Below are 25,084 nucleotides of genomic sequence, written 5' to 3'. Positions count from 1 at the left end.
TAAAATACTAAAGAATAAAATAGTTTCAACAAAATGACCGGCACAATGAAAACATTAGTGAGCCATAAGGGCTAAGCTGATGGCTGCTATGCTCATGAGTTACTTCTAACTTCCCTCACCTGACTGGCGCCATTACCACAGAGGCTGGTTGGTGAGAGGTTAGCGGGATCAAGTACGCCAGTCTGTTACCAACTTTTTAGAATGGTGCACTGTGTTTCTGTTTGAAGTATAAATTGTGAATAGTTGCACAGCTTGACAGTATTTTTTAATTCTGTCTACTTAACAGCCCATCATGTCAAAGAAGACCAAGAGAATGCTGAAGAAAACGGACTTTTTAATGAGGATTGGGAACTGCAACATTATCTTGTTTCTGCTAAAAGTAAGATGATTTGCTTGCTTTGTGATACTGCAGTATCAACATTAAAGGAATTCAATGCTCATTAGTATTATAACACTCAGAAGGACCACAAATATTTTAAATTAGAGGGAGAGGCATGAAAGGTTGTATTGCAGAAATTAAAAGGTGAAAAACAAAACCAAAGACAATTCTTTCAAGCAGCAATATGACTGGGAAATAATACCACTGAAGCAACTTATAAAGCAGTTTAGATACTTGGGGAAAAAGGGAAGCCCTTCAGTGATGTAGAAATTGTGAAAGAATGTATTGTCAAAGTGGTAGCATGCTTAGACCCCAATAACGTTTCAAAGTATAAACAACTGCCTCTTTCAAGGAGAACCATAACTGACTGGCAGCATGAATTAGCCTTCAACTGAAGAGAACAACTTCATGCAATACTTCAAAAGGAAAATATATATTATTCAATCTCTTTGGATGAATCAACTGATACTACTGATCCGGCACTTTAAAACTTCATTTGGGTCATAACAGATTTTCTTTGCTACAAAGAATTACTCACTTTGGGTACTCATGCAAACAGAACACAGGGAATAGATATCTTTGATGACTTTCAAGATAAATGTCGTGAAGCTGGACTGAATTTGGTAAATTTAGTGAGTGTATGTACAGACGGTGTACCTTCCATGACAGGAAAACATGAAGGGTTTATTGCACAGATAAAAACAGTACTAACAGATCCAGATGCTCTCATTTCTTTTCATTCTATCTCGCATCAGCAAAATCTCTGTGCTAAAGCCACTATTCTAAGTGATGCTTTGCAACAAGTTGTAAGTACTGCTAACTATGTTCATGCAAATACAATAGGGCATTGTCAGTTTTGTAACATATTAAAGTTGAAGGATGAGATATTCAGTGTGGATTTGCCATATCATTCTAAAGTGTGTTGGCTATCACAAGGATGGTGTCAGCCAAAATTTTATCTCTGTGAGAACAGATAGTTAAATTTTATGAAGAACAGAAGCAGCAATGTGAATGAATTATTGAAAGATTTCTATAGGAATGCAGCATTTCTGTGTGATACCCTGTCAAATCAAAATGATTTGAATATTTCTTTGTAGGGTAAAACTAGGTGTATATAACCCCAAGCATTTTGGGAAAAAACTATCTTTTTTCAAAACACTTCTTCAAAAGGAAATTTCAGATGAACATTTTCCCCAGTTAACAAAGGTCACTGATGAGCAGGATGATATATGGGAATCATTTGAAGAATACACATAGACTTATTAATTGGAGAATACGATGAAAGGATTACTGACTTTGAGAATCATGACCTCACACTCAAATTAGCATTTCGGCTTCACCTCGTTGATATCACCAAGGCACTTAAAGAACTATAGATAGAATTGATTGAGCTCTCAGTATAGGACATTTTAAAGTCACTGTTTAATACTGAGAAAGTTCCAATTGATACATGGAAAAATGCAACATGCCCTAGAAATGCTTTCTTGTTTTTTAACTACTTATTGCTGTGAATCTATTACATTCTCCTACCAAACCCAAATCAAGAATCCTTAAGGTCACAAATGACTGATGCCCATCTAGAGGATCAACTGAAACTGCAGGTCTCCATGCTGCAACCAAATACTCAAATGCTTTCCAACAAAAAGCAGATACAACAAAGTCATTAAGGCCGGGCGCGGTGGCTCACGCCTGTAATCCTAGCACTCTGGGAGGCCGAGGCGGGTGGATCGCTCAAGGTCAGGAGTTCGAGACCAGCCTGAGCGAGACCCCGTCTCTACTAAAAATAGAAAGACATTATATGGACAACTAAAAATCTATATAGAAAAAATTAGCTGGGCATGGTGGCGCATGCCTGTAGTCCCAGCTACTCGGGAGGCTGAGGCAGTAGGATCGCTTAAGCCGAGGAGTCTGAGGTTGCTGTGAGCTAAGCTGACGCCACGGCACTCACTCTAGCCTGGGCAACAAAGTGAGACTCTGTCTCAACAAAAAAAAAAAAAAACAAAAAAAAAACAAAACAAAGTCATTAAAGGGTTAGTTAACTTTAAAATTAATAGTTTTCATTTTTTGAAATTAAGTATATAGTATTTAGATTTTTTAAACAATAGTGTACATTTTAAAGTATATCTAATTGAAGTTTCTTGAATGCAGCCTTATTTGATTACAGCTAAATTAATGTTGTCTTCCAACATGAAAAGCTTCCCCACTCTGAACTAGACTTAACAACTATTAAATGCTGATGGCTATACTCTTGAAACAGATGCAAGCCTACATGTTAGAGTTTCATAAAATTAGTTCAGTGTGTGAACTGATAATAAACTTGAAGAAAACTTGGTTAAATATCAACATTGGTAAACTATTTGTCAGCTATATATTTTGAGCAGTTTACTTCATTTAACTCTGACCCACAGTCATGCATCTGAAAAACAGGGATATAAAAATACCCATCTCACAGGTTGTTGTGAGGATTAAATGATAGAGCATGCATTAAACATATGGTACATATGGGTGATTTTATCCCCTTAAAGACTGCCTGAATTTTCATAAACAATACAAAACTGAACAGAATACTCAACAATAGCTGAATCAAGAAATTAAGCTTGTTCTTTGGAAGGCTAATAGAGAATCATGCCAAAACTCAATCAATATCTACATTAAAATTCAACAAAGGAGGCTAGAATAGTCAACATCTGCTATACACACATGGTCCTGAAACGAATCCAGTAAGCCACTTCTTTGAAGGTTAAGCAAACAATGCCTCTAGTAAAAGAACATTAAAAGGCAAAAGGATATATAAAGAATTATAACTCAACAACAAAAATAAACAACCCAATTCAAAAATGGGCAAAAGACTTGAATAGTCATTTCTCCAATGAAAATATACAAACGGCCAATAAGCACATGAAAAGATGCTCAACATCACTAATCATTAGGGAAATGTAAACCAAAACCACAGTAAGATGCCACTTCATACCAATTAGGATGGCTATTACCAAAAAAACAGAAAACAGGAAGTGTCGGTGAGGATGTGGAGAAATTGGAACCACTGTAGATTGATAGATTGATGGGAATATAAAATGGTACAGCCACTGTGAAAAACAGTATGGCAGTTCCCCAACAAATTAAATATAGAATTACCACATGACCTAGCAATTCCACTTCTGGGTATATACACAAAAGAATTAAAAGCAGAAACTCAAACAGATATTTGTACACCATGTTCACAGCAGCATTACTCACAATAGTTAAAATGTGGAAGCAACCCAAATGTCCATCAATGGATGATGAATAAATAAAATGTGGTATATATAATGGAATATTAATTAGCCTTTAAAAAAGAATGAAATTCTGATATATGCTACACCACAGATAAACTCTGAAGACATGATAAATGACATAAGCCAGATACAAAAGGATAAATGTTGTATGATTCCACTTATATGAAGTGCCTAGAATAGTCAAATTCACAGAGTCAGAAAGTAGAACGGTGGTTACTGGGATGGGAGATGAAGGGGAATGGGGAATTGTTGATTAATGGGAAGAGAGTTTCAGTATGGGACAATGAAAAAGTTCCAGAAATGGAGAGTAGTGATAATTGCACAAGTTATTATTTCTCAGTGGTTCTTTTGGCTTTGAACTTACTTATGGTTTGTTGTCTTTTATGCTTAACTTTTGATGGTTTCATGGCTTCATTAGCCAGTATAGCTCTGCAAAAAAAAATGCTGTGGTTTTAGCATTTCAACATCAATTATGTCTCAAAAAAACCAAGTCAATAAGAAGGATCATGATGTTTCTGAGCAAAACTAATACAAATTCTGTTGTTCTTCATTCTTTAAATCGCTTCCATTCTCACATTTGGTTAACTACTACTGTTGCCATAGTCAGAAAAAGTATGTCTTTTCTTGACAAAAACAGTGCAGGGATGGTTATTTCACCATTAGAAAATGAGGGTTAAAAAAAAAAAAAAATAGGCCAGGCACAGTGGCTCACGCCTATAATCCTAGCACTCTGGGAGGCCGAGGTGGGAGGATTGCTTGAGCTGAGGCATTTGAGACCAGCCTGAGGAAAAGCAAGACCCTGTCTCTACTGAATAATTAGCCCGGTGTGGTAGCACACACCTATAGTCCCAGCTACTAGGGAGGTTGAGGCAAGAGGATTGCTTGAGCCCAGGAGTTTGAGGTTGCAGTGAGCTATGATGATGCCACTGCACTCTACGAGGGTGACAGAGCAAGACTCTGTCTCAAACATAAAATAAAATAAAATAAAATATAAAAAAAAGTTTACTTTCTAATTTAGCTATCAATAATAATTTTAAATAATAAACTTACAACCAAGCTTGTTCAAAAAATTTAAATGATTGTAAAACAATGTTGTAAAAATAAATGTAAAAAATGCCTATTTTTTTCTTTATAGATTTTTTATATGCTTTCGGGTTACATTTGACAAATTAACCTTAAAATGTCACATGCTATAAAAATTAACTCAAAACAGATCAAAGACTTAAACATAAGAGTTAAAACTATAAAACTCTTAGAAGAAAACATACGTGTAAAACTTCATGACCTTCGATAAGGCAATGAAATTTTGGATATATGACATCAAAAGCATAATATAAGAAAAAAATAAACATTATCAAAATTAAAAACTTTTCGTGCCTCAAGGGACACCATCAAGTAGGTGACAGGGAGTCTGAGTGGGGCATGGGAGCTGAGTAGCGTGGTCGCATCCGAGCAACCGGCAGCACTTGCAGCATGGCTGACCAACTGGCTGAAGAGCAGACTGCAGAATTAAAAGAAGCTTTTTCACTATTTGACAAGGATGGTGATGGAACTATAACAACAAAGGCATTGGGAACTGTAATGAGGTCTCCTCAGCAGAATCCCACAGAAGCAATTACAGGACACGATTAATGAAGCAGATACTGATAATGGTAATGGCACAATTGACTTCCCTGGATTTCTGACCAGAATGGCAAGAAACATGAAAGACACAGACAGCGAAGAAGAAATTAGAGAAGCATTCGGGTGTTTGATAAGGATGGCAATGTCTATAATAGTGCAGCAGAGCTTCGCCATGTGATGACAAACCTTGGAGAGAAGTTAACAGATGAAGAGGCTGATGAAATGATCAGGGAAGCAGATATTGATGGTGATGGTCAAGTAAACTATGAAGAGTTTGTACAAATGATGACAGCAAAGTGAAGACATTGTAGAGAATGTGTTAAATTTCTTGTATAAAACTGTTTATTTGCCTTTTCTTTGTTTGTAACTTATCTGTAAAAGGTTTCTCCCTACTGTCAAAAAAATATGCATGCATAGTAAATAGGACTTCGTTCCTTCATGCTTTCTTCCCTTATCTTACTGTCATTGTCCTGAAACCTTCTTTTAGAGAATTGATCAAGAAACATGTTGCATGTGGCTTACTCTGGATATACCTAAGTCCTTCTGCAAATCTAAGCTTAGAGGAGTTGGTCAATGAGGGAACATCTGGGTTATGCCTTTTCTTAAAGTAGTTTTCTTTACGAACTGTCAGCGTGTTGTTTAAGTGTGGAGTTGTAACTCTGCATGGACTATGGACAATCAACAATATGTACTTAAAAGTTGCACTATGCAGAATGGGTGTGTTATCCAGGTACTCAACACAATTTTTTTGTACTGTTGGTCTTGTACCAGAAATATTTTCTTTTATTGTTACTTGCTTTTTAAACTTTGTTTAGCCACTTAAAAATCCATTGCAAGTAATTTACTTGTTTTCCAGTAAAAAAATCACAATGTACTTCCCCACCCAAAATACGAAGGTGAAAGGACAACCCACAGATAGAAGAAAAACTTTGCAAATCATGTATCTAATAAGGATTTATATCTAGAATATATGAAGAACTCTTATAACTCAGTAATAAAAGACAATCCATGGGATCTGAATAGACATTCTTCAAAAGAAGATACACAGATTGCCAATACGCACATGAGAAAATGCTCCAACACCATTAGCCATTAGGGAAATGCAAATTAAAACCACAATGAGATATCATTTCACAACCACAAGGATGGCTATAATAAGAAAGACAGATAAGAAGTGTTAGCGAAAATGTGGAGAAATTGGAACCCTCATACACTGCTGGTGGGAATGTAAAATTGTACAGCCACTTTGGAAAGCAGTCTGGCAATTACTCCAAAGGCTAAACAAAGAGTATCTACACGACCCTGCAATTCCACTCCCAGTACACATCCAAGAGAAATGAAACTTACACCCATGCTAAAATTTAACAAATGTTCATAGCAGTATCATTTATAATAGGCAAAAATTGGAAACAACTCAAATGTCCATCAGTTAATGAACAAATAAGTAAAATATGGTATATCTATACAATGGAATATTATTCAGGAATAAAAAGAAATGAATTACTGATACGTGCCACGACATGGATGAACCTTAAAAATATGCTAAATGAAAGAATTCAGTCACAAACTACCACATATTGTACGTTTCGTTTAAATGAAATGTCCAGAATAAGTAAATCTAGAAACAGAAAGTAGATTAGTGGTTGCCTAAGGCTGACAGGGGTGGAGATGACAGCTAAGGGATGCAGAGTTTCTTTTCAGCGTTGATAAAAATGTTCTAAAATTGACTGTGGTGACGGCTGCACAAGTTCTGTGAATACACCTACAGCCACTGAACTGTACAGTTTAAATCAATGAACTGCATGGCATGTAAATTTTATCTCAACAAAGCTGTTAATAGGTCACCATCTGGGGAACCTGTGGCCTTCCGGATCCTTGAGTGTGGCCTTTTGACCGATTTGTTCTGTAAAGTTTGGATTCTGTTGAGGGGCCACACTTGGGGATCTGAAAGGCCACAGGTTCCCCACCCTGGGGGAACCTCAATTTCTGTACTTATCGTGGACTGATAACAAAGAGCTCCGGACCAGCACTAGTGCATTGACCACACTTACGTGTTTCTGCTTAGGACTACTCTCCTTTTGTTTTTCCTTTCTCTACAGTTACAATATCAGACTTTTTAAAAAAATTTAAGTGTGTAGGTGAGTTACATTTTTATCTGTAATTTCATTTACTGGTAATAAAAGAAATATTGTAACATATTTTATATAAAAAGGGATACTGGGCCTTTATATATAAAAAGGTGTGGTAGCTCATACCTATAATCCTAGCATTCTGGAAGGCTGAGGTGGGAGGACTGCTTGAAGGTAAGAGTCTCAGACCAGCCTGAGCAAGAGCAAGATCCTGTCTCTACCAAAAATAGAAAAAATTAGCCGGGCGTGGTTGTGTGCACCTCTAGCCTCAGCTACTTGGGAGGCTGAGGCAGGAGGATCACTTGAGCCCAGGAGTTTGAGGTTGCAGTGAGCCAGGCTGACACCACGGCACTCTAGCCCAGGTGACAGACCAAGAGTCTCTCTCAAGAAAAGAACACAAAAAACAAAAACCAAATTCCCTTCCACGATAACAAGGCCATGGGTGATTTGGACTGTCTGCTCCTCTAGCCTCATCTCATCTCACACTTTTTGCATTTCTCATTATCTCCAGTCCCCAAATACATCACCCTGGTTCCTCACTTAGGAGCTTTGCATTCACCTTTCCCTCTGCCTAGAACCTCTGACTCCCTGACCTCACCCCTGGCCATTTACATACTCAGTTTCTTTGCATTCAAAAGTCACCTCCTTAGAGAGAACAAAGGCAGCAACTATCCTCCAATACTTTCTACAAATCACTCTTCTTATTTTCTTACATTACATCCACTACAATTTAAAATTATCTATTTGTTTATTGTCCCCCACTCAAAGTAAGTTCTTTAGGGGCAGAGACTTATCTTGTTTAGTATGATCTCCAATGCCTAGAACATACCAACACTTCACAGATATTCAAAATGTATTTGTTGAATGAGTAAATGACCTGATAAAACTGAAGCAGTACATAGATTTTACTTATATTGATTCTGATAACTGAAGCTTCTTATACATAAATTATATTAGTTTATTATAAATGATTAGTTTAATATACACAAACTGAGTTTTAACTGTATTCTAACAGAAATAAAAAGATACTGAGATTAAATGAGCATAAAGGAAAAATTAAATGCCACTGTGCTAAATCTTTAGGACAGGACAGGAATAAAGAAAAACACATGTAGCAAACTTTGTGGTTTGATGGGGAGAAGATACATTACAGAAAAGTCGTATTAAAAAATAAAAAAAGAACAATAAAAAGTGCTAGGGAAAAAAAGCCACTGAACCAAATGTAGAAAGAGAAAGTTGATTCAATGGCTATACCAATAAATTTAATCTAGCACTTTTATGTGTGATCTTGTGAAAGAGAGTAAAGAGCATCTTGGTTTTTTTGTACTGTTTACATACAGGTGCCACCAAACATAACTGATTAAGAGTTCCATTTTTAAGATCTTAAACGTTGCTAAATCCATCTGTAAGAACTTGTACTACTGCCCTTTCTAAGGATAAACACCAAGACAGACCAGTCTGAGAGTCAGAAAGAGGACTTTCCATTAGAGAGACAAGAACATTTCCTCATATATTTCTATGACAGAGCAGTTCCTTAGGTATGATTTTATTTGTTCAAAACAGTTAAGAACCAAGAAGTAAGCAACAAAGCCACCAAGGAACTGAAGTAGTACTAGTATCAGTGCAAAAAACTACACATCCTTTATACATAGTCCCAGGGTCCTCCCTTAGAGCCTATTCATGTTTATTTTTATTTTTAATTTTCTAAATTTTTTTAGAGACAAGGTCTCGCTCTGTCACCCAGGCTGGAGTGCAGTGGCGCTATCATAGCTCACTGAAGCCTCAAACTCCTGGGCTCGAGTAATCTTCCTACCTCAGCCTCCTGAGTAGCTGGGACTACAGGTGTGTACCTTCACACCTGGCTCACTTTCGTTTTAGATTGAATTCTAACACAGTTGACCATCTAGTTTTTCAGTGCACAGCAAATCAGAGCTAGCAAATCAAAAAATACAGAACACAGAAAATTACAATATATTAAGAGCAGATGACCTAACAGTAGGAAGGAGACTAAAACACCATAAAAAAGGAGTTAAAAAATCTTAGAATCAAAAGTAAGTTTAAAAAACATACCCGGCAAGGTTTTATTGAAAATACTACAGTAGATTCCCTTATCTGCAGTTTCAACTACCCATTGTCAACTGAAGTCCAAATGTATAAAATAGAAAATTCCAGAACAATTCATAAGTTTTTTGTTGTTAATACACAGGGTCTCGCTCTGTTGCCCAGGGCAGAGTACAGTGGCTCAGTCATAGCAGCCTCAAACTCCGGAGCTCAGACAATCCTCCAGCCTCAGCCTTCCTAGTAGCTAGAACTATAGGCCTATGCCACCATGCCTGGCTAATTGTTTTTTTTTTTTTAATTTTTTTAAGGGGTGGTGGTCTTGCTATGCTGCCCAGGCTGGTCTTGAACTCTTGGCCTCAAGCCATCCTCCTGCCTCAGCCTCCTAAGGTGCTGGGATTATAGGCATGAGATACCACGCCTGGCCTCATAAACTTTAAATAACCTTTATTATAGTATATTGCTGTAATTATTCTATTTTATTCTTATTGGTGCTAATCTCTTACTGTGCCTAATTTATAAATTAAACTTTATCACAGATATGTACATACAGGAAAAAACCATCATATATATCACATTCAGTACTATCTGCAGTTTCAGGCATCCACTGGAGGTCTTGGAACGTATCCCCCATGGATAAAGGGGCACTACTGTAGTGACAATCTTATAGAGTTCAACTGCTGCTGAGATTATGAGTCTTAGTTAACACAGTGCAATATTAACAGGCACCTAGTGTAGCGGCTTGCATGGAATAATGACCCTGAGTTGATCGCTCTGAAACCTGGAGTTTCTGAGTTAGTAGGCATTTATATTTTATTTAACAGATTACAAGTGATTGTGATATACACCCAGAATGAAGAACCACTGTCCTACTATTCTATGGGAAGGTGATATCATACACAATATATTAAGGAACGAGTGAGAGTTTACTATGATCTATAAATGCTTTCAATAAAACTTGTTTAAAAGTTTGGGCATATTAGGGTAACGTGGAGTATTCATTTTAGCAGAACACTTTATCTCCCCAAAGAAGGGAGGGGACTAAATGACATACTACCAATAACCAATCTGCTCACAGGATAATTTCTATTGAGACCATATAAATATTAAAAGTGAACTGGAATACTTGATGTAGAATGAAATAATGGCAAAAACTGAATGAAGTTAAAAGTTATGTGAAGAAAAACATCTCGTTACTTAAACTAGAGTAGACTATGGGCACCAAACCCCTCTCTATACAACAAAATCTCCCAAACAAAATATTTATACTCACCTTTCTGAAAAATCAGAGTCTATAAATTCTCTAGCCCGTTTTCTATCACTAAAAAGAAAAAAAAACAGCATAAAAACAACACATACATAAATACAACTTTATTTCGTGAGTAATTTATTATAACTTATCTAATTTTACACTGAATATATCCAAAGACAAAAACCAACAAATATAAAAGATATATACATAAAATAAAAACTTAATTTTATCATGGGACCAAGACATTCTAATATAATAATCATTGATTGAAATGAGTTCAATGAATATTTAGGGAGGAAAACATTACAGAATTACAAACAAGAAGACAGAAAAGTTTTATGCACTTTGTAATTACTGAATATAAAAACACTAGAAAATCCTGCCATCTGCAATATAAAGCACAGTTGGGGCTGAAAACATCCAAACACTGGTCATCTCCAAAGCGGGCCAACACTTAGCTTTCATGTTATCATCTTTCAAGGCCATGCAGAAACCCAAGGTAGCTTTTAGATCTACACAAACATTGTCACAAGGATTGAATAAAGGTTATGAAAATATAGGTAATTCTGTCATTTCATCTCATTTGATAATGGAAAAGTATGTATATGGAAAATGTCTTTAATGTATATATGTGTACGCATGCATGTATGTACGTACATTAATATGTATATGCCTTAAAGCACTTTGCCAGGATTGTTATTCATTAATTCACTTAATATCCTTGAAGCAAGGAGAGTCTTAACCAACTAAGATTTACTATCTGCTTGTTAAAACTCACATATGGGCCGGGCGCGGTGGATCACGCCTGTAATCCTAGCACTCTGGGAGGCCGAGGTGGGCGGATCGTTTGAGCTCAGGAGTTCGAGACCAGCCTGAGCAAGAGCGAGACCCCACCTCTACTAAAAATAGAAAGAAATTATATGGACAACTAAAAATCTATATAGAAAAAATTAGCCGGGCATGGTGGTGCATGCCTGTAGTCCCAGCTACTCGGGAGGCCGAGGCAGGAGAATCGCTTGAGCTCAGGAGTCTGAGGTTGCTGTGAGCGAGGCTGACGCCACGGCACTCACTCTAGTCTGGGCAACAGAGTGAGACTCTGTCTCAAAAAAAAAAAAAAAAAAAAGAATCAAGGGAAAATTTAATAAAAATTTTAATATATTTGGTCTCTTTTTCCTAGTTCCTTTTCTGGTTTTTAAGGAAATAAGAATTCCCAGGGGAAATTCTGAGTATAGCCAACACTTAATATGTAACTCCTTTCTTATGTGTGTTAAAACAACATAAAATAATAGTTTTTATATTTTCAAAGCAGCTAAGTGTTGTAATCATATTTCAGAGTTAAAAAAAGGTCAGAGAATAAGTTATAAGTTATTGTACTGTTTTCCCCTGTTTAAAAATGGTTGTTCCATAGGTGATTTATATCCCTAAGATGTAAAGTGAAATATGATAGGTGATTTTATAGGAAAAACATTAGTTTTTAAGAACTAGACTGAAATGAAACAAGAACAGAAGACAGTGAGAAAAAAAAAGGTCAGAACTTTTTTTTTAAGTTTTTAAAATAGTAACTTGCAACAGTCTTACCCGGGGACCCAGCCAGTAGCTTCTGCTATGTGTGTCTGAGTAACCATTGCTGGTGCAGGGGTATATGGACTCCCAATCAGAACACTTCCTGAACTGGTTAGTCTCTGTGGTGTGCTTATAATCTGTAAAGGTAGGAACAAAGAAAACCATATTCTTAATTATTAAGAAAAGAAGCCCTACAGGCAAAAAATAATGTTGAATGCTAACCACATACAATGAAGGAACCTCGCTGTATAAAAAGCACTTAACATCAATCATCTAAAATATAAGCAATACTTTTGATTTACTTATATCCTAGGATCTTAAAGCACAAGTATCCCGAATACAGACATGAGGTCACAATGCAGGTTTCAGCAAGTAAATAGCAATTTGGAAGGATTAAGCTGGTAACTGACAATGTTTTAAAAATCAGAAAAATGAAAAGCTTTCTTTGAGATTAAGGAAAAGAACTAAAGTAGAGCTTGTTTACTAGAACCAGGTTAACAGCAAATCAGATCTTCATAGTCCATCATAGAATATACATAAAGACACTATATAATTTGGATTATTATACAGATATAATTTTATCCTTTTTTTAAAGAGCATTTCCTTATGTTATTACATACTTTTTAAAGACATTGTAAGGACCATAAAACATTCTACCATGTGGACTTATTATTGCCTATTATTAGATATATATAAATTTTTAATTATTCACTATATAAATAATGATGGGATAAAAATTTTTGTACAATGATCTTGGCCTTAATTTCTATTTACTAAGGCTAGACTCCAGAAAGGGAATTAATGGAACCATGGATATGGAATTTTTTGAAAACGGTACCTTTATATCTGTTACCAAATTGCTTTCCAGGTCTTATAATTTTCACTGGTAAAAAGAAAAATTTTTTTCCAAAGATGTTTATAATAATACAAAAAAAATAGCTGTCTGGTAATAGCTTTAGAAGTATTTTCATCAAAAAACTTAATGGCTCCAGTGAGTGGGGATATTAATGAAATAAGATTGGCTCTATATGGCTAATTGTTGAAGCAGTTGCTGGATACACAGGAGTTCTGTTTTTGTAAAGTTTTGAACATTTTCATAATAGTATGGTTTTAAGTCCCAATTAAGAGATAAAAACATTTATATGGACTACATATCATTGTTAAACAAGTCCTGAAACAAAAGAAATGATTCCATTTCTACTGCCATATGCAAGACAAAATGCTAATTAATTTTTGTCTCTCTGATCAAATGAAACCTGTTTCTGTAGCTAGGTTCTAAGTTGAGTCATTAAGTTAGTTGCTAACTTGCTCCCTACAGAATCAAAGAGAAGGATTATAAGCATTTCAAGCTCTTTATTTGCATTTGAAGGGAAAAGTCAAACAGTTAGCCCCTGAAGTGTAAAAACAGTTCAGACTTAGTTATTAAAGTCTAGCCAACATTTATTCATTTATTAAGTATTTAAGAACTTTAGTTTCTGTTTATGTTGGACATTATGCCAGTTTGGGGCTAGGGAGATGTTAGTACCTACAAACCCCTAGGAAATAGTTTTAACAAGTCTATTCAATAGTTAAAAAAAAATAAAAACGAAAGATAGTAACACTGACAGATGTCTTAAGAGTTTTCATTATCTATAATATGCCAAAGGTATTAAATAAGGCATTCAGGAAAGCTTGCCTCATGAGAAAACATAAAACTAGACAATGTATTTGTACCTCTCAAACTCTTCCCTGCATTCTAAGTATGTGTGTACCTCCCACTCCTCCGCACTGCTGGTCCCGCCTCCCCACTTCCACTTCAATGTACGATCCTTAAGGGTAGAGAGTGCTGTGCTAAACTATGACCTCTGCAGGGTCTAGCACAGTGATAGGGGACACATAGGAAGGTACAATAAACATTTACTAATTGGGACAGAAGACTCAACTTTTAAAATGATGGGAAAAAAGTACTTTCATTCATTGATACATTGGAAAGGACTATATAAAAGCCAGCAATAAAATACTTTATAATATAAAGGGCATAGTTCCCACCAATCACTACATCGCATATTCGAATGTTCTCTGTCACACTGACCTTGGGTACTGACAGCTTAAGAAGGAAAATTTGAGTATTTGATTAGACCCTGTTCTTCCTAGAACAGGAGTGCCTACAAAGCCATTTAAGCATTCCAACTTCCCCTTGAAACAGACTGTATTACTTGTGCAGTATCATTACTAAGTAGTTCTTTTTCTATATGTTATTAGAGATTACATGCTTGGTTTTACCTTATTTAAAGTGCTTTGTAAAAAAAAAAAAAAAAAAAAAAGAAGAAAGGTGGAAGGGAAACAGGACAAAGAGAAAAACTGGTTATCTTTACTGAGAATGACTTTGGAAATGAATTGCTATGTTCTGGTTTACATTTTCTTCTTTTGTCCTCATTCTCAGATTATCAGTTGATACTCTTTGCTCATCTGAGAGTGATTAGCAACACTCTGCTCCTTTCTCTTAGCACAGGGCATGGAACATAGGAATTCATTAATAAACATTTCCCAAATGAACAAATTGGAAAGATGACAGACTTGAATTGGAAAGCCAAATGTGAAGTGTGTGCGAGAGGCAGTGAGTTCCTTAACTAGCATAATGACACTAAAGGAAAGTCAATAATACTTGATTAATGACGGAATATAGGAAAACTGGTTTACATGGGTGATGAGCCAGACACACTTTATAACCCTGAACCTTAATTTTGAATTCCAAATTAAAATTTAGAGATAAAAACATACTTCTAACATTCAGCTGATATAAGACAAATGAATTTCACATTTCAGAGGTCCCTTTCACCAAAAAATCCAGGCATCCTTAATTTTAAATGTTATCGTGGTTTCTCTGACAATAGGTTAGGCTGTGAAAATCAGATAGCAATTGAATATCATTCTGAAGACTTTTGTGCCCTCAATCAACATATTTTATGTACTGCTGCCATCTACAGTTAGAAAAGCCAAGAGTGTATGTATTCTGAAGGGGAAAAATCTACATGATTATAAAGGGTTATATTAAAGGATTCCATTATTGGAAAAAATTTTGGTTTTCACTACAAGAAGCATGCAGTTTTTAATCTTCTAAAATAAGATAGCCATGAGATTATCTTAAACAGCTGCCCCTTGACAAGGGTTTGAGCTGCATAGATCTGCCTATATACATGGATTTTCTTCTGCCTCTGCCACCCCTGCGACAGCAAAAACAACTCCTCTTCTTCCTTCTCTTCCTCAGCCTACTTCAATGTGAGGACGATGAAGATGAAGACGCTTATGATGATCCACTTCTACTTAATGAATAGTAAATATATTTTCTCTTCCTTGTGATTTTCTTAATAACATTTTCTTTTCTCTATCTTACTTTATTGTAAGAATACAGTATATAATACATGTAACATACAGAATGTATTTATTGTTATCAATAAGGCACCAGTCAACAGTAAGTTACTAGTAGTTAAGGTTTTCGGGAGTCAAAAGTTATACATGGGCTGGGCATGGTAGCTCAGGCCTGCAATTCTAGCACTTTGGGAGGCTGAAGCAGGAGGATCACTTGAGCCCAGGAGTTCGGGACCAACCTGGACAATAGCAAGACCCTGTCTCTACAAAAAAAAAAAAAAAAAAAAAAAATTTTTTGCCGAATGTGGTGGCATGCACCTGTATCACAGCTGCTTCGGAGTCTGAGACAGGAGGATCGCTTGAGCCCATATGTTCGAAGTTGCAGTGAGCTATGATGATGCCAGTGCACTCTACCTGGGGCAACAGAGTAAGACTCTGTCTCTCAAAAAAAAAAAAAAAAGCTATACATGGATTATCAAATTTTCAATTGCATGGGGGCTTGGTGCCCCTAACCCTACATTGTTCAAGGGTCAACTGCATATATAATAATAGGCTATATATCTACATATGATAACCTATAAGATAACTTACATAACCATAAAATAACTAGTAAGAAAAGGACAAGTATCCAACCCTAAAACAATTACTGCTAGTTTGTATAACCAGAGAAAACAAATGAAAACTTTTTTCATGAGGCCTCTTGAAATTTCTATCTACCATGTAGATTTGGCTTCCAAGAGACATGTAAAGTTCAAAGTGCAAGTAGAAAAAGAAGACTGTAAGAAACAGACAGGTGAGATTTTATCCAAGAATTCTCTAACATTCTCTAACAAAAACTTTTAAAAATTATGGATGAGGGATTGAAGGTGAGGGGACAATGTTCAAAAGAGAAGTAGAGAACCAACAAATGGTTCTAACTGGGTATCATGGTCTGTTCAGGCTACAACAACAAAATATCTTAGACAGAGTAATTCATAAGCAGCAGGAACTTACCACTCACTGTTCTGGAGACTACTAGGAAGCCCAAAGTCAAGGCATGAGCATATTCAGTGCCTGCTGAGGGCTTGTTCTCTGCTTCAAAGATGGTGCCTTCTTGCTGCATCCTAACAGAAGAGACTGGAGAGCCCCCTTCAACGTCTTTTATAAGGGCACTAATCCTATTCATGACCATGAAGTACTCATGACTTAATCACTTCCTTAAAGGCCCAAAGTCCCCACCTCTCTCTCTCTCTCTTTTTTTTTTTGGAGACAAGGTCTCCCTATGTTGCCTACTCCTGGGCCTGAGTGATCCTCCTGCCTTAGCCTCCCAAGTAGCTGGGATTACAGGCAAGAGCCCAGCAGGCCCACCTCTTAATATCACCCATTGCAGATTAGGTTTCACCATGAATTTTGGAGGGATATATTCAGATTTAGTATTAAGCCCCTGGGCCCCCCCCCCCCCAATTTATGTCTGTTTCACATGCAAAATACATTCACTCCATTCCAATAGACCATAAGTCTTAACACATTCCAGTATCAATAAAGTCCAGAGCATCATTTAAATCAGATATGGCTTTGTTAGGGGCAGCACACGCTACAGTTCACACAGGTTGGAGTCTTTTGCACATGGCTCTCCCAGGCTGGAGTTACCTGCTGGTAGCTCTACCATTCTGAGGCCTCAGGGGGTAACCCTACCTGCCATGGCTCCAGTAGGCATTGTCTCAGTCGGGGCTCCCTATGGTGCCCCTGCCCCTGTAGCAGTTTTCTGCCTGGAGCTCAAGGCTCCCTATCTGAAATAAGGTAAGAGTAGCCATGCCCCCACAGCTCATGCACTGTGCACCCTGGTGGAGATGGCACCACTTGGACACTGCCAAGGTTTACTGGCTGTGCCCTCTGAAAGAGCAGTTGGAGCCACACTTGGAATGGCTGAAGAGCACTGTGTGCTAGAATTCAGGGAGCAGAGACGTGAGGCAGTGCTAGGCAGATAAGATCCCATAAGCACTCAAAGCCCCACTATTGACATAGTTCTGTCTCCCAGGCGTAGTCCCGAGATGAAAGGGGCAGCACTGAAAAATGCCTTCAGGTTCAAACTTCCATTGTTTTCATGAATAGCACCAGGATTCCACCCATCCATACTAATCTCCTTATCAAAAGGTCACTTGGCCACACCCTTGGTGTTCTCTCCAGTATGTGCTTTTTCATTCTTCTTTTTTTTTTTTTTTTTCTTTTTTTAATTTGTTTTTTTGAGACAGAGTCCCACTCTGTTGTCCAGGCTAGAGTGCCGTGGCGTCAGCCTAGCTCACTGCAGCCTCAAACTCCTGGGCTCAAGTGATCCTCTTGCCTCAGCCTCCCAAGTAGCTGGGACTACAGGCACGCGCCAACACACCAGGCTAATTTTTCTATATTTAGTAGAGACGAGGACTTGTTCTTGCTGGTTTTGAACTCCTGAGCTCAAGCAATCCTCCCGCCTCGGCCTCCCAGAGTGCTAGGATTATAGGCGTGAGGCACCACGCCTGGCTGCTTTTTTATTCTTTACATGACCAAATTGAGAATTTTCCAAATCTTTAAGTTCTATTTCTTTTTTTTTTTTTCAGACAGGGTCTTGCTCTGTTGGCCCAGGCTGGAGTGCAGTGGCATCATCATAGCTCACTGCAACCTCAAACTCCTGGGCTCAAACGATTCTCCTGACTCAGCCTCCCTACAGGCACGTGCCACCACACCCAGCTAATTATTTCTATTTTTTGTAGAGATAGGGTCTTCGTCTCCAATTCCTTGGCCTCAAGCAATCCTCCCTTCTCCACTTCCCTAAGTGTTAGGTTCAAAGTGCTTGGTTTATAGGTGTGAGCCACCTCTCTGGGCCTCTGCTTCCCTTTTGATGATAAAGTTCATCTCTAATTCATTTCTCTCTTCTCACATTTTACTAAAAGCAGTCAAGAGAAGCCATGTTGCACCCTCAACACTTTCCTTGGAGATTTCCTCTACCAAGTACACTATTTCATGGCTCCTAAGTTCCTCCTTCCACAAAACACTAGGACATGAACCCAATTCAGGCAAGTTCTTTGCCACTTTGTAACAAGGATGGCCATTCCTCCCGTTTCCAATAACACATTCCTCACTTCTGTGGAGACCTCATCAGAATAGCCTTTACCATCCATATTTGTACCAGCATTCGATCATGACCACTTAGTAATCTCTAAGAAGATTCATGTTTCCTCTATAGCTCTCCTCTTCTGATCCCTCACCAGAATCACCATTCACGGTCCTTTCATGTCTTAGTCTGCTATAATAAAATACCTTGGGGTAGGTAGTTTATAAGTAATAGAAATTTATTTCTCACAGGTCTGGAGGTTGTGAAGTCTAAGATCAAGGCACGAGCAGATTCAGTGTCTGGTGAAGGCTCAGTCTCTGCTTTATAGATGGCACCTTCTTGCAGTGTCCTGACATGGCAGAAGAGTGACTGAGAACTCTCTTCAACTTCTTTTATAAATTCACTAATCCCATTCATGACAGCAAAGCCCTCAGGACTCGATCATTTCCTAAAAGGCCCCACCTCTTAGTATCACCACAGTGGGGATTAGGCTTCAACATGAATTCTTAAGGGACCTATTCAGACCATAGCAGTGAGGTTCTACAACAATTAGTAAACCAAAAAGAAAATTCTGATTCCTGCCCAAGAACTCAGAACTGAAAAAAAAGCACCTCAGAAGTAGGGAGATAAATTTAAGGCCTTGGGCTGACCCAGTTTAAAGGAGAGCCTCACATCTCCTCTCCTTCTGACCTTTGTTATGCTGATCCTGAGATTTACATTAACTGGGTTAGTACTACACCACACTACTGATTATGGTCAGAACTGAACTGTGTAAGGGATTACATGCGCATCAGTTCAAATTGACAACGGGAAGAAAAATTATATAAATTTCCAAAACAGGAATTCAAATTTGAGCCATAGCAGCATCAACTAAAATACCAAGAAAAAATAGTCTCTTAAAATAGAGGAGTGCTGTAAAGGCCAGACTCATAAAAGTTTGAGTATGTTTAATTTTGGTTCTTATATAATCACATTTCAAAATACAGACTTTAAGGTTCCTTATCTCATTTGCTTCTACTGTAGTGGCTGGGGAGAGACAAATGCTTAGCAAATGTTTGAAAATATACCCTGGGCTACCTTGAAACAGGAACACTTATTTGAGCTTAAGTCTCTATGAGGTTTGGAGCTCGAGTACATTCTTCACATATTTTACCAGTAAATTATGCTGTATCTTTAGCTTGAATTCTGCAGATGATTAATAGTCCCCAACTCACCAAAGAAAATGTCATGTTTAGAATGTGTCTTAAAAACTTTCTGAAACCATTAAGTATGCTAAAAGATATTACTATCCAAATAATTTTGCACTTAACATGGTCCACAGTGCTGTATGTTATGGGCAAAATTTATCCTTATTGCTCTATACACGAGAAGATGTAAACACTAACAATGAAAAGTTATTGTTTAAATGTTTAAGTATTTTTGCTGATGGTGGGTGAGGCCATTTAAATTAGGTATAATTTTAGAGTAGTCAAACACAATCTTGTTTATAAATATGCCTTTCTCAAAGTGCTCTGCACTTCAAGCTCTAACATAATTAATGAATGCCTTTAGAGAAACTGTTACATATTTACCATTTTCATTCATTATTTCTACTTCCAGAGATTGAAATAAATTGGTATATTATTTTTTCCCCAAATGTCCTTTAATGAAAAGAATTTTAAATTAATAAGCTCCACATACAGATTAACTTTAGGTTATACATTCAATTTATATGAATTCAATTTATACATAATTAAGGGCAATAAAGTTTATTTTATAAGAAAAAGAAAAAAGGAGGACAACATGAAAGCATAATAGATTTCAAATCAGTTTAAACAACTAAATACAAGAGAAGTCTCACATAGCAAAAACCTTCACATTATACATTCAGAATGCACAGATTCAAACACATAAAAATTGAATATTAAAGAACTTTCTTTTTAAGATTTAGTCAGTTACATTCAGGTAAAAGCTGAATTTTTTAAAAAAAGTGATTGACATAACTGAAATTAACTGGAATATTCGATCAAACATCTTTTGTACAATTATTTTTTAAATTAGTCTTGCCCAAGCAGTTTCAATTCTAAGATCTGATGATGTTTCTTACCATTTGGGGTCCAACATTCACATTTATTGGTCCTAAGGTTTTTGGTAAAATCTTTGTTGGTGAGTTGGTGCCGGAAACTGGAAATGCAACAAATGAAATGTTACCTGAAATGATAAAAAAACATTAAGTTAGTGTGCTGCAATATCAAGGCCACCTTCTATCTGTATACATCCACAGTTCAACTCATTGTGCTGTAGTGATTTATAATTATCTTCAGAAGTATATTATAACTAAGAGGCCCTACTGAAAACCCATACTTAACAATTCCTTTCTTGTAGTGAATACAATCAGTTCTGCTGCATAACTAATCTTATTTATATTTTATAGGAAATCTATAAAACAAATAGTTCTAGTCTATTTGAAAATTACTGAACTTTCAGTTGGTCTTTTAGAGGAAAAAATATTTAGAGAGTATGTAATGCAAATACTAGTTTATATAAGAGTTGAGAAATAGATCTTTAATAGACATCACAGAACAAATAATGTATGAAGTATAACAATGAAAAGTAAATATTCAAATTTCTTGATAGTATAAAATGTTCACATTAAAATTTAATATATTTTCAAAATGTCAAATTGGTAGTGCTTTGGGGTTTTATAATATTAGAGAAAAAACATGATGCCAACTGTAGTTACTGATGTTAGAGATCTGTACAGTGTTTTCAAGTGATTTCAACACTTTAAATTTCAAATTAACAAAGGAAGGTGCTACCAAAAAAAACTCCCCTCAAAAGGAAAAGTCAGCTAATTATTTTCTGAACTACAATATCAACTACTTAACCCCTCTAGACAAACTGTAGCTTGCCAGTGTGTCTCTCAAAAGGTAACAGTGTAACAAAATATAACAAAGGATATCACCCAGAAGTGTGTGAAAGAGGCCCAATGCTGAAACCCTGGGGAAAACCAACATTAAGAACAGGACTAGAATAACATCTCCTTCTCAGACTCCCTCCTCAGATGGCCCCGTCTTTGCTCTTCCAAAGCTTGACTACACTCCTTAATTCTCTTCTCTTACCTCTTAATTCTCAGCAGATATCCATATCTCCTGCAGTAAGGAATCAGGCCATCAGGCAAAATTGTATCTCATCCTCCTTAACCTGTGAATTTATCTGCACCTTCACATATTTTTACTTATTTCTCCCTGCATGGAAATGTCCTTCATGCTCTTTTAAATTACTTCATCTCTGTTCTGAGCTTTCTGTCTCCTTAGGAATCTCACTCATCAATTATTTATTGTCTCCTGAATTTTCAACTGTTGACTCCTTCCCTTCAGTTTCTCTCTGTCCATTTGGCATTATAGATTCCTCCTCAAATTGCACATTTTAAATTCAAATTCTTTATTTTTCTCATGCCCACTCAGCAGCATCTAGTACCCAAATCTGCTTGCCTTCATGTTCCCACTCTTGATAAATAACTGAGCTTTGGTATATTATCATCATCTACCCAGTGACCCAATCTGGAAATAATCTTCACTTAATCGCCTTTCTCATTCAACTGACTACCATATCCTACTTGTTATCTTCTTATCCTGGTTCCTTTATGCTGCTCTTTAATTTAGAACTTTATCATATCTATAGGTTTGAATACAGTTACCCTGTAACTCAGTGATTCACAATATTGACTGCAATGGCATCACCTGGCAAGCAATAATACCAATGCCTAGGTTCCACCCCCAGAGCTGATGATATAATTGATTTGTGGTGAACTTGGGCATGACACTGCTAAAAGTTTTCCAGACAGTTCCAATGTGCAGCCAGGGCTGAGCACCACTGCTCTCACTGGATATCCTACCTCCAATAGCTTACTTAGCCACTCCACACATCTATAACAAACCAGTCTTTCAACTGACAGAACTGTTCTGGACACTCCCCTAATTAAGGCCTTCAAAGACTCCATAATACTTCCTAGATGCCTTCCAGACTCCTTAATCTGGCATAAAAGCTCTGGTTTGAAGATCTCACCCCTGCTTCCCTTCCCAGCTTCATCCTCAGCTGCTCCCTCCACATGCACTCTGCACTCCAAGCAGATTAAATACCCTGCACTTCCAGAAAGCCCCCATTTCACCCACTCGCTTCGGCCTACACCTTTCCTTCTGCTGGGAGGGCCCATCCCACTGACCCAACAACTATTAGCACTTCAAAATGGATGTATTCCATACCATTTTCTGCATGATTATTATGTGCCAGAGTCTGTTCCAGAGACTTCATATATATATAAAATCTCATTAAGCTTAGGACAACAGTGTGAAATAGATTATTTATTACTGACTCAATTTTACACATGAAGAAACTGAGACTGAGGTTTAATAAATTGTGCAGGTCCCATAGCTAGTGAAGCCCATAGTTCTACCACCAAAGCCTCTGCTCTGTATGTTGTCTTCTCCTTAAAAGCTGTCTCCAGCCTCCATGGTCTAGGTCCTTGATACCCCTTGTCTGGCTTCCCATAAAACCAGTTGTTATTTGCTTGTAGTTCTATCATAAGTGGGCTATGTCTCTCAGCTTTGTATCCTAGCACTTAGTTTGTCCTTAGCACAAAGTAGGTGCACAAACTGTAAAAATCATTTGATCAGCATAGATTAAAGTTATTTCCTTTCCTAACCTGGATATCAAACTACCTGTAATGCAATTAATATCAAAAATTGCAACCTTTGTTATTTTTTCGTTGAGGATCATAACTTACACTGACTCTGAAATCAATTTAAACATCAGGTCCTTTGTTTATTTTGTGTTTCAGACATGACTGAATAACCGGTATTACCAAATAAAGCTTCCCTACCTTGTAACGGTGCAATTGATTTTTTTAAACACAAAATGTATACCTTATCAATTGCTAAAGATTGAGGTGCTATCAAAAGTCCCCAAATATGGTTATTATCTGTTTAAGAATCCACTTAAGTAGAAAATAATTATCTCAATAGTATCTATGTAATTGATAGAATGTGCCACAAACTCAACCCCAGGCAAAAGAGGAACACACCATAGATCCATGTAAGGAAGAACACAGCCCTAAAAAAGTCTGGCTCTCAGATGTTAGTTTTTAAAAATGACCTTAATGGTGCTGAATGTTTACAATGAGATCATCTCTGCTACACTATGCTAGAAGGAAAGGTAAAAAACTTGCCAAAAAACAGTGACGCAAGAAATACTAAAAAAAGATAATTAAGGTTAGGAAACAGATTGACCTTAACTTTAAATCCAACACTAAAGGAAAAATTGAGACTATAAAACTTTGGTCAAAATAAAAAGAAAAGCATTAAAGCCAGAACTGTCATGCCAATTAATACCAAAAGAATTTAGAGAGAACTTAATATATCTGACAAATTGATTCTAAAGTACATCTGGAAGAGTAAAGGCAGAAAACAACCAAGAAATTTTTTTTGGGGGAAAAAAATGATCCGGAAGAGGAGAATTTTAGCCTACCAGATTTCAAAATTATTACAAAGTTACAGGAATTGAAATAATGTGGTTTTGACCAAGAAGCAGATAAAGAAATTGACAAAACAGAAATTAAAGTCTGGAAGTTACTTTATTTATATATGAAAATTCTGTAAATGGTAAAGGTAGTATTTCAAAATAATGGGGGAAACGGGAGATTACTTAAGAAATGATGTTGGGACAAAAGACTGTCCATTTGAATTAAAGAAACTTTAGGTTTCAATTTTTTGTCTTGCACAAATATAAATTCCAGAAAAATCAAATATTTGAACATAAAATTAAAACCATAAAAGTTTGAGAGAAGGAAATGCAATAATATTTTTATAATTTGGGAATGAGAAAGGCCTTTAACCATGTTACAGCATTTAGAAATCTTAAGTGAAAAGACCGACAGACATGACTACTTAAAAATCAAAATTTTCGAGGCCGGGCGCGGTGGCTCACGCCTGTAATCCTAGCACTCTGGGAGGCCGAGGTGGGTGGATTGCTCAAGGTCAGGAGTTCGAGACCAGCCTGAGCGAGACCCCGTCTCTACTAAAAATAGAAAGACATTATACGGACAACTAAAAATCTATATAGAAAAAATTAGCCGGGCATAGTGGCGCATGCCTGTAGTCCCAGCTACTCGGGAGGCTGAGGCAGTAGGATCGCTTAAGCCGAGGAGTCTGAGGTTGCTGTGAGCTAAGCTGACGCCACGGCACTCACTCTAGCCTGGGCAACAAAGTGAGACTCTGTCTCAACAAAAAAAAAAAAAAAAAAAATCAAAATTTTCTAGATAGCAAAAGACCCGATATACTTGAAAGACAAATATCAGACTGGTAAACAAACATGCGACACACAGGTCATCAGATTACTATTCTAAAAAAAAAT

At 36.9% G+C, this 25,084-nt stretch overlaps 1 protein-coding gene and 1 pseudogene across 5 annotated transcripts in view; one reads left to right on the top strand and one right to left on the bottom strand.

The window, feature by feature from the left end:
* The window catches only part of TFDP2 (transcription factor Dp-2), a 161,906-nt gene that overhangs the window by 24,560 nt on the left and 112,262 nt on the right, over nt 1-25,084 (bottom strand). For 4 of the 5 annotated variants that reach the window (XM_069475382.1, XM_069475383.1, XM_069475384.1 and 1 more), the window contains 3 exons: nt 20,781-20,884; nt 12,295-12,416; nt 10,738-10,785 (listed from right to left, as the gene is read on the bottom strand). In XM_069475382.1, coding sequence (XP_069331483.1) covers nt 10,738-10,785; nt 12,295-12,416; nt 20,781-20,884 — 274 coding nt within the window. Of the gene's footprint in view, nt 1-10,737; nt 10,786-12,294; nt 12,417-18,943; nt 18,991-20,780; nt 20,885-25,084 lie in introns of those variants that run through there. The other variant, XM_069475386.1, reaches the window with a different exon arrangement.
* Nucleotides 5,104-5,680, top strand: LOC138388037 (calmodulin-1-like; annotated as a pseudogene).

The sequence above is a fragment of the Eulemur rufifrons genome, chromosome 7 (assembly GCF_041146395.1).
Source record: "Eulemur rufifrons isolate Redbay chromosome 7, OSU_ERuf_1, whole genome shotgun sequence".
Classification (NCBI taxonomy): Eukaryota; Metazoa; Chordata; class Mammalia; order Primates; family Lemuridae; genus Eulemur; species Eulemur rufifrons.
Note: the sequence above shows the minus strand (reverse complement) of the source record. Positions and strands in the feature narration are given on the sequence as shown.